General features: G+C 37.5%; 1 protein-coding gene across 1 annotated transcript in view; it reads right to left on the reverse strand.

The window, feature by feature from the left end:
- TRHDE (thyrotropin releasing hormone degrading enzyme) overlaps positions 1 to 13,222 on the reverse strand; it is a 216,162-nt gene that overhangs the window by 105,969 nt on the left and 96,971 nt on the right. Inside the window, exon 6 of the mRNA XM_061997273.1 lies at positions 7,746 to 7,883. Within this exon, the coding sequence (XP_061853257.1) occupies positions 7,746 to 7,883 (138 nt within the window). The remainder of the gene's footprint in view (positions 1 to 7,745; positions 7,884 to 13,222) is intronic.

The following is a 13,222-nucleotide window of genomic DNA, read 5'->3' on the forward strand; positions in this document are numbered from 1 at the left end:
AAAACCCTTTAATAGCTGTAACAAGAAGGAAGGAAGGAGATAGGTATATGCAGACTATGCAGCATACTAGTACAAAATACATGTCTAATCCTGAAGGTCTTAGTCCAGGCCAACATTTAGTGATACACTGAAGTTCCTTAAGCACGTAAGCAACTTAACTTAAATTTCACAGTTTACACACATAAAATTAAGCAAGTAAGTATGCACTTGGCTGATTTTGCATCTGACTGGTTTCCGTGCACGTACTAACAAATTGTTTAAAAGTAAGGGACTGCATTTATGGAGAGGAGCCCAGAAAACCTATCCCTCCTTGATTTTAACACTACAGAATAGAATAAAAAAATAATTGAATTTATCTTCTTTACTTTTTAAAATAATACAGAATTTCCAATTGGTATTTGTTCATCAAGCAGTGCACACTCACAAGTTAATGTGCTGTTGATACTCAGCAATAAAACCAGGATATATTTTAATGAACAAATTAAATTTATACCATTTTTAAAATCTTACAGTGTGGATGAGACAATGTTTTTTTAAATCAGCCAATATACCTATAAACCTGTAATGTACTACGCTAAATCATCAAGGATGCATAAAGGCATCTTATGTTGCTTTTATAAATTGTAACGCCATTTATCTGATGCCAAAACATCACTGAAAAAGCAACAGTATATTCAAGGAGAGCTTTTCACTGGGAAATCATAATCATTTTCTATTCTGACAAACACAGCTGCTCTAGGGCTGGATAATACCAAAATGGTCAGATGGCAGGATGAGCTTTGCTGAAATGTTTGTATTAGTCATAAATTCTGTTGCAAATTTTAGGAATATGACACAAAGAACAAATTCAGCAGTAAATGACCATATCTAATCATGTCCTTCAGGTAGATATTGTCACATCATTTTCCTTGAATAATAAAATGTATCAGTTGTCTAGACAAAATGCTATCGGGATTCCATTAAGAACAGGAGTTTTATTTACCCTCACCATCAAAATCTCTTTTACATGTTCTGACACCACTGACAAGGACAAAAGCACATTATACTTTTTCGTTAACTGCTTGTATGAGGAAGTCTTCAAGGATGCCCAAACACAAAAAGTTGATGACATTATTTACAAAGATGGGCCATCATTGGAATTTAAGTAAGTAAGTGGTCAATAAACCAGTGCATCTTAAAACCGAATATATTAAGAATGTCCTGTAATAATAACACTGGCTCCACAAATCCATATTTTACATTAGGAGCAGCAGACAAGGATTTCCCTTTTTATGATGAATGTATACAGAAGTGTTTACATGGTCACAGTTACTTCACTTTAAAGAAGAAATGCATCACCATTTTACTAACCAGCTCCACAGAGTATTCAAAAGCAAATTAAGTAAAATAAAACTCCATTGATGACCAACTTGGGGATGAGTATCATCTGCTAGCCATCTATTGATCCAGCCAATATGTTCTGTAGTGACATGGTATAATACTGCATTTTTTGAGCTACAGTTTATGTCATCATATAACAAAATCTTTAAAACTTTATATCTCAACTCAATTTATCTTTACCAACCACACATTTAATCTCATCAAATATTAAAACCAGGTCTATTTGACCATACTTGTTCTCATTAAGCATGAAAATTTATCTTCCTTTTTTTACTCACTATATATATACAACATTAAGAATCTAAACCATTTGCCTAAGACTGATTTGTAACTAAGTATAATTAAACATGCCATTCTACTTTCTCTCTTCTAATATTTCTTTTAAGCTTCAGAAATTGCACAGTTCTTAAACATGGCTTTAAAAAAAGGCAATAACAAAAAAAATCCAACCCAGTGGGGCCAAGGTTGTTCCAGAGAGTTCTCTCCTGAACAGAGGTCCTGCAAGAACGTATTTTTATGTCAATTTTTTTTTCCTTCCATTGTATTTCATTACCTCCAATTTATTTTCCATTTCTAATTCTTACCATTTGCTCCAATTACTTTAACACCTTTAATTGTTGCTCATTTTACTGATCTGAACTGAGATATGCATCAGTAAAAGTCATCCTTTGCCTTTACTCAGGTATCGTTGTTTTTTTGGCTCCTTCATGGAAAAAACAGAAACTACCTGTAAAGGCTTACAAAGGTACTTTCAGCTTTGCACTTTGCTGAAAATGACCACTACAAAGCAAAAGTGAAGAAACAGAAAAGGCATTTCAGGAACTCTAGCGTAGGGGCTGGTACCTCCATGTACATCCAGCTTAGAAACACTTTAAGTCATGGAAACCTATAGGAGACAGATGCACTATTCTAGTCCTTCTACCCCCTGTTGAGGAAAGAAGTATGAGAAACGATGTTATAGCACAGTATCTTGAGCTACGACTGCCATTTCTGCTTTGATCACCTCCTCCAGCCCTTGGAAGTTGCCATTTGCCATTGCTTTTCAACTGAAAGCAGGCAGAAGACAGGTTGCATCTTCCTGATTGCTCTGCCTTGACTGACCAACCTAGTCTAACGATCTCTTCTTTAAAATAAAATGCTTTTACTAACATTTGTGCTCCATTTTTATTATTTCAAATCAAATCTATATACTTTTCTCCCCAGTATGGGGAATGTAATCCTCCTGAAGCAGAGGAGGTGTATAGCTGTTTATGTACCACACACAATAGTTTCTATGTTTCTTCTTCAGAAAATGCTATCTTAGTATACACTAAACAGTGCAAAAGGTTAATGCCAGTTTGTTTTGAATCAGGAAGGTGTTCAGATGCCTTAAGAGTATTTTAAGTATCCAGAAGTACCTGCCTAGTTTTATGCACTAAGACTCACCAGTTGGAGTGAGACAACCTGTATACTTAGGTCTTCTTGGGGCTGTGCTGAACTTGAACCTAAAGGTTTCAACAAGTCTGAGTTTTGATGGCTTACATATTCAAAGCAGTAATGATCTACAACCTTTTTTATCTAAATAGAAAGAAATTATTTTCATTACAAGATACTGCCTCTGTTACAACGCATTACCAACAAATGGCTCCTGAAAGCATCTTCTGCGATCTGGTCACTGGCCTGCTGTACTCACAAACCATGGAACAGAAAACAGCATCATGCAAACACTCATCCAGGAGTTCAGGGCATTTACAGAGGAAATCATGGCTAAACTAGTCAGGGAGAACAAAAATTTCTCCCTTTACACTGCTCTAAGGCAGTGGGTTGTAAAAACACCTGTATTGTGAGACTTTTAAATATCTGGATATCTGCTATGTATTTTAATATATTTTACTATTTATAAGTATTTATCCAGTATTTCTTTCACTGATAACAAACTACTTTCCCTTTTCTGTGGTCACTTCATAGATGCACGTTGTCACATTTTCACTGCATTCATGAACTGAGCGGATGTCACTCTAATGCTAACCCTGGTTTTACTGGGCAGAACACACTTTTGAGAGGGAGATGTGTGTTTTATTTTGTTATTACAGTGTCAATATCTTTCCCAGTGTCCAAGATGCAAGTTAAAAGTATAAAGTTTTCAGGGACCATGGTTAACCTTCCTATTCTTCCACATCCTTGCAGGAAATATTATGCTGTAATTTTTCAAACAGAATTACACTCAAAACAGTGAGCACGCCACTGCTTTGAGTTCTTACATTCTCCTTTGCCAGACTGTTATTCCAACATACAGGGAAGATAAGCATTTCATTTTGCGTAAATTTTCAGTTGAAGATATTTCCTAATGCAGAACATTGCGTTTGAGAGGAGGCAAGGAGCAGCCTCCCTTTATTATTATGAGAAATATATCTTCCTCTATCACTCTATATGGAAAGCAATGAAAAGCATTTTTAAAGAAATGGCATAGAGTTAAGAAGATAAAATTATACATGCAAAAGTTTAGGAAATATAAATCATTTGCATTACAAAGCCAGGGCCAGTAACTGACCTCACTGCTGAGGTTAATTTTGCTTACAGGGAGGAAAAAAAAGGAATGTTCTTCCTTTTCTAGTCATCCTTTTCTTTGGTTTGATTATTGTTTGTCACTTGCCAAGACAGACTCTATTGGGATTACTTTTATAGTTACACTCCATCATACTGGTCTTGCCTGCTCTGATTGCTGCCAGAATCTTCAACCCGCATGCTTCAAAGCATGCAGTCAGCTGACGGAAACAACTTCAGATATCATCTGGCTCTCTAGTGTCCTTGGTGCCCTTTCATCCCTTCTCTTATCTGGCTGTGACTGCTTATCTAGGGCCATGACTTCTTTAGTTCTGTCTTCGATCTCTCTCCCTCACACTGCTCTGGATCTGGCTGCTCCCTTTGAGAAGCATCTGTCTTGTTTCTCCATTTTATTACAGCCAGTTGTTCCTTGCTTATTGTTGCTCCTCATGTTATTCTTGCTGCACTCTCTTGTCCTCCATTGATGCAGCTCTCCAGGGCTATGATTCCTGCTGTCAGTTATTTCTGGTGGGGAAAGGCTGTCACGCTTTTTGCTTTGATTTAACAATTCTCAGACTCACTCTTGTGTTCAACAGGCTATATTTCCTACTGCACTTGGGATATAACCACTTTTCCCATCATCGTGGGAGGACGCTATCTCACTTCCAGCTGCACTAGGAAGACATATCCACTCTGATGTATTTGAGAGCCTTGAATCATCTACCAGTACTGTTTATTAATGAACTATCACGACTTCTCATTTTTCTCTACACATTTGTGGTCCTGGTGGAGGATGACAAGTTCCCATCTGAAGAATGACTAGTACGATGTTTTTGAAAGAGGCAAACATTACCCTCAACAGCTTAAGTGGAAAAATATTGTATGCTGCCATGCTGCAGGCTGTTTCACTCTGCTTGTGGGATCATCTGAATACCATTCTTCAGGGCTTTATGTCATGAGATTTCTTAACATGTGCAATCAACAAGGGCAAGAAAGTGGAAATTAAAAGTATATTCAACTCCAAGGTATTTAAACAGCACAGTTTCAATGGTCATCTGTAAAGTGTATAGACAGAAAAAGAGGCATATCTTTAAAATTACAGCTGTCTAGCAGAGATAGGCACTTAAATGATGTCTAATTGATTCACATAATATTGATGCCAATAAAGACAATTAAATGACAATGACATTCTATGAAATCTATGAATGTCATTGCACTGAAACAAAATGATCTGGAAGAAAGTTTCACCATTTCAGTATCGTGTAGAAAATCATGATGGAAGAATGGACAATTCAAGATCCCAGGGAATTTAAAAAAAAACCAAAACAAAACAAACTACATACTAAAATGTAGGGAAAAGCACACAGTACTGGACTGTTTAAAAATTAATGTTTTATTTATGATGGTAGAGAAGTCCTCACTGATGGTCTTGATGCAAAGTTTACTAGAGTCAACAGACAAATTTCATGCGACCTTAATACTTGACAGCAATTTAAAAAAATCAGTTAGCAAACAACCAAAAAGCCATCTCAGAAATACCAACAACAATATCTCTCCAGTGAGGCTCATTGTGTAAAGAGGGCTTATGAGGCACCTGAAAATATTTGGGCACGTGCCTGACCAGGTAAAAGCCTTCAGTATAATATTACCTTTTGGATTTTATTGACATACCATTCATCACAGTATTTATATTGGCAGACACTAGAGAGCTAAAAGCATAAGCAAATATTCTAGCTGTCTATTAAATGAGCTTGTTTCCCCAGCTGACTTTAAGTACAACCTGTGTATGAATGCATACAAGGTTACATAGGAATGAAACTACATAGAATCTACAAAATGTTAAATTTGTCCTAATTTATCCTCAAAAGGAAACACTGTCAGATGCTTGGAGGAAGATACAGAAGCAATGAAAAGAGGAGCTAAGAAATCAGTCAGGAAAGTTTTTTCTTATTAGATATCATATTACGTATCTAAACCAAAGGGAAGAATGGCTACAGAGAGGAGCAAGACATGAAAACAAAGACTTCATGAGTGAAAGGTGAGTCTTTTAACCTCCTCATTGATGAAAGTGTGTAAGTAAATTCTTCCATTGCCATTCCTCAGGTGGTTTGCTAGATCAGATATCTGGGTTAACAAATTACAGAATCAGGCCCTGCTATGAACACATTTGGTACCACAAAAGGTTCCGGAGAGCTGATCATCAGAGCAGCTGAGTGGACACACTGCTGTATCCACTGAGTATGGCACTGTTACACTGTAAAAGGAACCTTTAAATGGACAGATACGAGATAAGGATTGTACTCTAATCTGCACAGAAAACAGAATGATCCTATTAGCCTGCACAAAATAGCTAACAGTATACAGATGTGTCCTACTGTCCTATTTGTCATTTTAATGTAAATGAAAATTACTTAATGTTTGCAAAGTGTTCATAAGATGAAAAGATAAATGTCAAGTATTACAGTTTACTGTGTGATATTATTATTATCACATTAATTAGAAAAAATAATTAGTTTGAAATATGAAGATACTGATGTGAGATAAGCCTCTGAACCTACCGAGGTTCAGCTATCACCAGCAAACATAGGACAGAAACATTTAAACAAGGAGAATACTTTAGTGCAGTAAACGCTGCTGGCTATTATAGCTTAATTGACCAAGAGTAATGTTTTCAAAGCCAGCTAAGGGATTTTTTTTTAAAATGTTACTTGAGCTCTTGAACAATTCCAGCATTTTAAAATATTTTCCCAAGTATTTTTTATTTGCATATTACATCCTGCACATATTACATGGACATACACACACACTTTCATTTGCTTATCCTTAAAGGCATAAGATCCTTTAATGGAAGAGCATCAAGTTGAAGTTAATACTGATTGGAAATAATTGATAATGATAAGAGATGATAGACCTCTTTTTCACCCAGAATGAGAACTGGATAAACTGGAGGCTCGATATGCTCTGTGCTGCTGCTGTCTTATTACAGACTGGTGTTAGGTAGCTAATGATGACTATCATTAGGTGATGCCTATGGTACTATCAAACACAAGAGTGATAGTCAAAAGACCTTCATTACTGAACCATCATCAGGGAGCTCCAGTACAACTTTCATAGCAGAAGGCTGCAGACAGCAGCCTCTGCACCACATATCACGTCAGTTTGGTCATGAAATTCTGACACAGTATTACACATCATCCCACCACCAGCTTTTGGATCATACACAAACAGCAAGCCTAGTCATATGATGAACAAGCAACTAAGCCTAGTCAGCCCTCTCACTCCTGCACAGAAGCTATTCAGCCCCAAAGCTGGCCAAAATACTCCCATTGAAATACAATTTGAAATTGCCTGAATTTAATACCTGCCTGTTCCTCCACTCTCACTGTTCAGCAATTTCAGAGTTTTCATTAGCTGACAGAAGAACTCTCATGCATAAAAAAAATCCCAGAAAAAACAGTACTTTTAACTTCAGTACCTAATAAGTTTTCCACAGAGTTTCCATAGGACAAAAACTACACATCCTTCTGCTCTTTAAAGTATATAACAATTCAAATACTGCCACAAAATAAATAGCAATAAAGACACTCAAATTTTTTTTCTGAATTCTGACAGCCTCCCAAGTGTATTTATAACATTTAATAACACTCAATGTCTTGAATGTAATTGGTTAAAATCACTGTAGCACATTCCAAATATATTCCACTCAAATTAAAGCTTCCCAGCTAGTAACCATTGTAATGTATGTATTTTCATGATGGTATTTTTTTTATAGATATAACGTGATCTTATAATAGCTACTGATATATATATATATATATACAGACAGGTTTAATTAGTCTCACCTTCTTATAGGCAATCCAGTCAAACACCCTGTCAATGTCTGTGGCTTGTTGCACCTCCTGGGATACTGGATGTGAACTGGTCAAACCATCCAGCAGCATCACTTCATGTAGGACATCTGTCAGAAATCTTTGCTTTTCCTGAAATATAGCATATGCAGGAAAATCACCAAAAAATACACTTTTACAACACAGAAATGATGCACAGTCATCAGAGCCACCTCTATATGACAACTGACTAAAATCAGACCTTCTGATTTGATTGTAAGCCAACATAACCTCCTACAATCTTGAACAGGTATATAGACTAGACAGGAACTAATTCTGGCACCAGAGATTCCTCTGCCTTGAGATCTTTTGCTGCAATGAAAGCTGACTGAAATTACATTAGCAACTGTTAAATGAATCAAAATCTGTCAGTGCACACTGAAATTCTGATTAGAACTATTCACTCACAGTTACAAGGAGTGGGGAGAGAAGAGAAATGGCATGGTCCTCAATCACAAAAATACGTGGATGCTACAAATTGTAGAGCTCGTCACATAAATAGGTATGAAAACTTTTGACAGAGGTGGCTAAGTACAATTATTACTGCTTTATTACTGCTTTATTTAGTGAGGTTTAAGTCACTTGGCTCCAAGTGCCAAGTTCACACAGCAGGTCAACGTGGGACAGGACAATGAACAGAGACCACAGCAGTGTCACCACAGATGCCTGAATTGTCTTTCACAATTCTGACAGAGAAATCCTTTATCCACAAGACCTAACACTCTACAAGCTTTTAAACTTCCATTTGAAGGAAACCATTATTATCTCTCTTTACAAGTGGGACAGTAGCTGCATTTAGAATTTACATGTCATAGTCAAAGTCACAGCTACATTAGAGGCAGATGCAAACCCAAACAAGATCCAATATACTAAATTGTTTCCATACCTTCTGTAAATATGGATTGCAGTGGTATGTCAAAACTGCTGCATACTTACTCTGGCAGCAACTTTAATTAAATCTTCATGTATACTCTATGAATTATGCTGCACTCACTTCGACAGTGCAACTAGATGAGACTTTTTCAGCTGAGAAATGACATGACTTAAAAACTCCTCATATTGCATTCATATAGATTCCTCTAAAGCAAAAGACTGTGTCAGGAGAAAAGAGTTTTATTTACTTGTTTTTTCAAGTCACAAATAAATGTAATGAGCTAATTAAAAATTATGGAAGGTTTTAATAAGCTTTTTTCACCCTGAAATGACATATATCAAACTTTATCTAAATTACAACAGTTCCTAAATTAACGTAAATCCAGTGTCATAACATAAAGAAACTCTAGGGAATGTTGCATTTTTCTGAAAGCCACCTTGAGGTCCATGGATAAAACTGCCACACAATTACATAATAAATTCTATGTTTAATTTCTGGCAAGGTTTTGGTATTAATATAATAATTCAAACTCTATTTATAAGACAGTCAAAAAGCTGTTCCAGTGCTGATCCATCTGGAAATAAACTTTTATGTTAAAATTCATTAGACCACAAGAAATGTACCTTGAGCTTACTGTATATTCAGGCAATTAAAAACAAGGGATGCTGGAAAGCCAATTACCTAACACATTCTTAGTGCTCTCAGCTGGCTGCATGAGGTAAGGTTTGTGAAGGGAAAAGTAATGTCTTGTTCGTATTATTGCTCATTTCCAAATTTTCTCAGGCATATGCAGCTAGTAACTGCCCTTTTTTAATGGGAAGAAACAATGTGCAGGGAAACAATTATGACAGTCCTACCCAGGGGAAAACTGCTAAGGGATTGTAGATGCTTTGGTTACACCCTACTCACATTCCCTATCAGTCAGTAAAAAAGCACCAATTTCATCAGAATATATGTAATGTATATAGGTATGAACACACACAGTTACAGAGACATGTCCACATTTAAGTGGGGACATTACAGTTAACTAATAGTTGTCAGAGTGGATTGTTACTGACTTAACTCATTAAAAGGACCCCTGTTAATAACAAATTAACACTTTAAATGCAGAACCTGGAATCAAGAATATCAGCATATACAAAACATCAAGGGAAGAATACAAAAGATATAAAGAGGATAGGATACACTGTGTTTGTCTGTTTAGCATATCCCCTGAAGAGCAGAAAAGGGGCATTTTAGATTCATGACCACTCATTCAAGTTGCCATAGCAGAAAAGTCTTCCTTTAAACTTAAAGCTGACTACCACACCGGGGTACAGCTGTAACAGTCACCATGTCTCCAGACATGTAAATCTGCACTTTAGTGAGAATTAAGACTTTTGACTTATAAAGATAAACTCATTCCACAACAGTCCACCTTTTCCTTTCAGTACACAGCCTTTGAGAGCAGATTTCAAAAGCAGACTCAAATATAACTCCAGAGAGAGAGAAAAAGAGAGGAGTTTGCTGCATGACAGGGCCTTGCAGCTTGAAGAGGCAACAGGAAACAGATAATGCAGAAAGAAACTAAAACTGCATTAATTATGTTGAAGAAACACTACCTCAGCTATCGAAGTCCTATCAGCAAACTAAGGGGAAAAAGCCAACACGTGACTAAATCGTTTATACTCAGGAAAGAGAGGCTTTCTGCTCCCTAGCTCTTTTATCCAATGCAGTGCAGTAGAATTGATCTGTTTTAACATGATACCTACAGGACTAAAGAAACACCTAGCACAGAAATTGTAAAAAAAAAAATCAATCTTAGAATGCATTTAATGAGGCCAGTGAGCTGTCAACACAGTAGGAGACAGGTTTGCAGCTAGATGTGAAACAAAGACAAAATGTTGTTCAAGATGACCCTCCTCTGAGAGAGTTCAGCTGCAAGAGAAAAGGCAAGGACTGTCATTTGCCTGTAAGGAAAAGGGGGATTCAGATGAGCCTTGAGGCTTTGCTGGGAAAGTGCTGGCAGCTACATACAAATTCAAGGCTGAGCAGTGCTAACACAGGGCCAAAGCTCTGAGCAGGAGGTGGTATGACAGCAGCAAAAGTCTAGTCTGAAACAAGGACATAGTGTTTCCATTGAAATGTGTGCCCTTCTCTAAAAGGCAAGCAAGAAGCCTCTCTGCTTATCTTCCTACTGCTTACGTGGAGTCCTGTCTCCTCAGAGCCTTTCTTGAACTGTGGATAGCCAAAGTCTGGGAGACCAGACCTGTGTTGTGAAGGAAATACATCTATTACTTCTGGTTGCTTTCCCTCTCGCTCTTGAAAAAGATTCCAGGTGCAGAGACTGAAGTGCTGTTATCAGCCAAACATTCTTTTCAAAAATTTACATTTTCAGATTATTTCCCAAGTACCTGTGGTCACTAGATTCAAGTATTTGTCTCTTCATAGGAATTACTTATTTAACCCTCACCAATAAGACCTGCTGTGTTTGGTATAATGTTGACCTGAAAGGCTTACCCATTCTTTGTGTTCTTTCCTCCTTAGCCAACATTTAGTCATTGTGAAAATGCAATTTCACTGCTTTGGGTAAAAGCAGCATGAATGCTACAATTAACAGAGAAAGAAACTTTCCACCCATAGCAATTCCTCCATATTATGGAAATAATATGGAGATTTTTAAATGTGGATCCATAGTGTAAATCATTTCATAGCAAAAAGAATCGGAAGTAAGAAAATGGCTAAGCACAAGAAAGCCTTCCAGTTCTGATTTATTTTAACGTTGTTCTTGGTAGGAAGGCAGTTTTCAGTCTTTGTGTATTAATTTCCAACGGGATGCCCACCATTCAACTAGTCTACCTCTAAATGGAAAGAAAGCATTTGTGAAATAACATTTTTTGGCAGAAAAGGCTGTACCTTCAAGTGTCATTAAAATTTTATTGTGCATAACCAGATAACAATGATGTAATGGAAAGAAATTGCTGGTGGTGATTTTACAATATCATGTCGAGGTATAATATGGGAGAACAAGTTCACATGAAAATAACGCAATACTTAAAGTTAGTAACATAAAAATCATTTCCAAAAATTATTATGAAATACCAGGGAAAACAAAGAAAAGTAAAAAAAGAAAAACTGGAAATCATCCAATAGTGGAACAAAAAGAATAGCACAATGGAAGCCAAAACTGTTAATTAGTATGCAGAAGAGATCAAAGGCCTCAATACTAAACGCATCGCCTTTGTTCTGGGACAGACATTCAAGCAGTTTATGGACTGAGAAATCTACATGAATAAAGCTTAATATTGGTGTGCGAAGCTGCAAATGATTCGCTGAAAATATCTTCTCCAAAATATAGAGCTTTACCAGCCATCAGGAATACAAAGGAGACAACTGATCTCTCATGCCTGACAAAACAAGCATTTGCAAGACTCAGTACTTGGGTTTATAGAGAAAGTGCACCCTAGGGGAAAAGAAATCGGGGCAAATTTTGAAAGCAATCATAGAACACCATATACAGCATATATACTATCAGCAGTTCAATTCTAATACAATATATTTCACAGTGAGGTTTAACAAACTACAGAGGACTATCATCTATGAAGAAATCTAAGGTTTGATAAAATACCTCACGGCTAGAAAAGATCCACTGGGGGCCAAAACCAAGTTCTTTCTGTTTACATGCTTATAAATGGAGTAGATCATCTTGAGTGCTATCACATTGCACATACAGGACAATCAAGTCATCAGACCCAGCCAGTATGGCTTTATGAAAGGCAGGCTTGACTAGTCTGATCTCTTTCTATGACAGGGTGACTTGCTTAGTGGATGAGGGAAAGACTGTGGATTTGGTCAATCTGGACATTTTACAAGGTTTTCACACTGTTTCTCACAGCATTCTCCTGGAAAAACTGACAGCACATGGCTTGGACAGATGTACTCTTTGTTGGGTGGAAAACTGTCTGGAAGGCTGAGCCCAAAGAGTAGTGTTGAACATAGTTAAATCCAGTTATTGGCCAGTCACTAGTGGTGCTACCCAGGGCTCAGCGCTGGTGTCTGCTCTGTTTAACATCTTTATCAGTGCTCTGGATGAGAGTATGGAGTGGACCTTCAGTAAGTTTAATGATGACACCAAGCTGGGCTGGAGTGTTGATCTGCCTGAGGGCAGGAAGGCTCTTTGGAAGGATCTAGACAGGCTGGAGCAATGGGCTGAAGCCAACTGTAAGAGGTTCAACAAGGCCAAGTGCCAAGTCCTGAACTTGGGCCACAGCAACTCCAGGCAACACTACAGGCTTGGGGCAGAGTGGCTGGAAAGCTGTCTTGCGGAAAAGGATCTGGCAGTGTTGGTCAACAGCCACCTGAACATGAGCCAGCAGCATCCAAGAAGGCCAATGGCACCCTGGATTGTATTAGAAATAGTGTGGCCAGCAGGACCACGGAAGTGATTGTCCTCCTGTACTCAGCACTGGTGAGGCCTCACCTCAAATACTGTGTTCAGTTCTGGTCCCCTCACTACAAGAAGGACATTGAGGTGCTGGAGCACGTCCAGAGACAGGTGACAAAGCTGGGAAAGAGTCCT

Source organism: Colius striatus, chromosome 1, assembly GCF_028858725.1.
Source record: "Colius striatus isolate bColStr4 chromosome 1, bColStr4.1.hap1, whole genome shotgun sequence".
In the NCBI taxonomy this organism is placed as follows: Eukaryota; Metazoa; Chordata; class Aves; order Coliiformes; family Coliidae; genus Colius; species Colius striatus.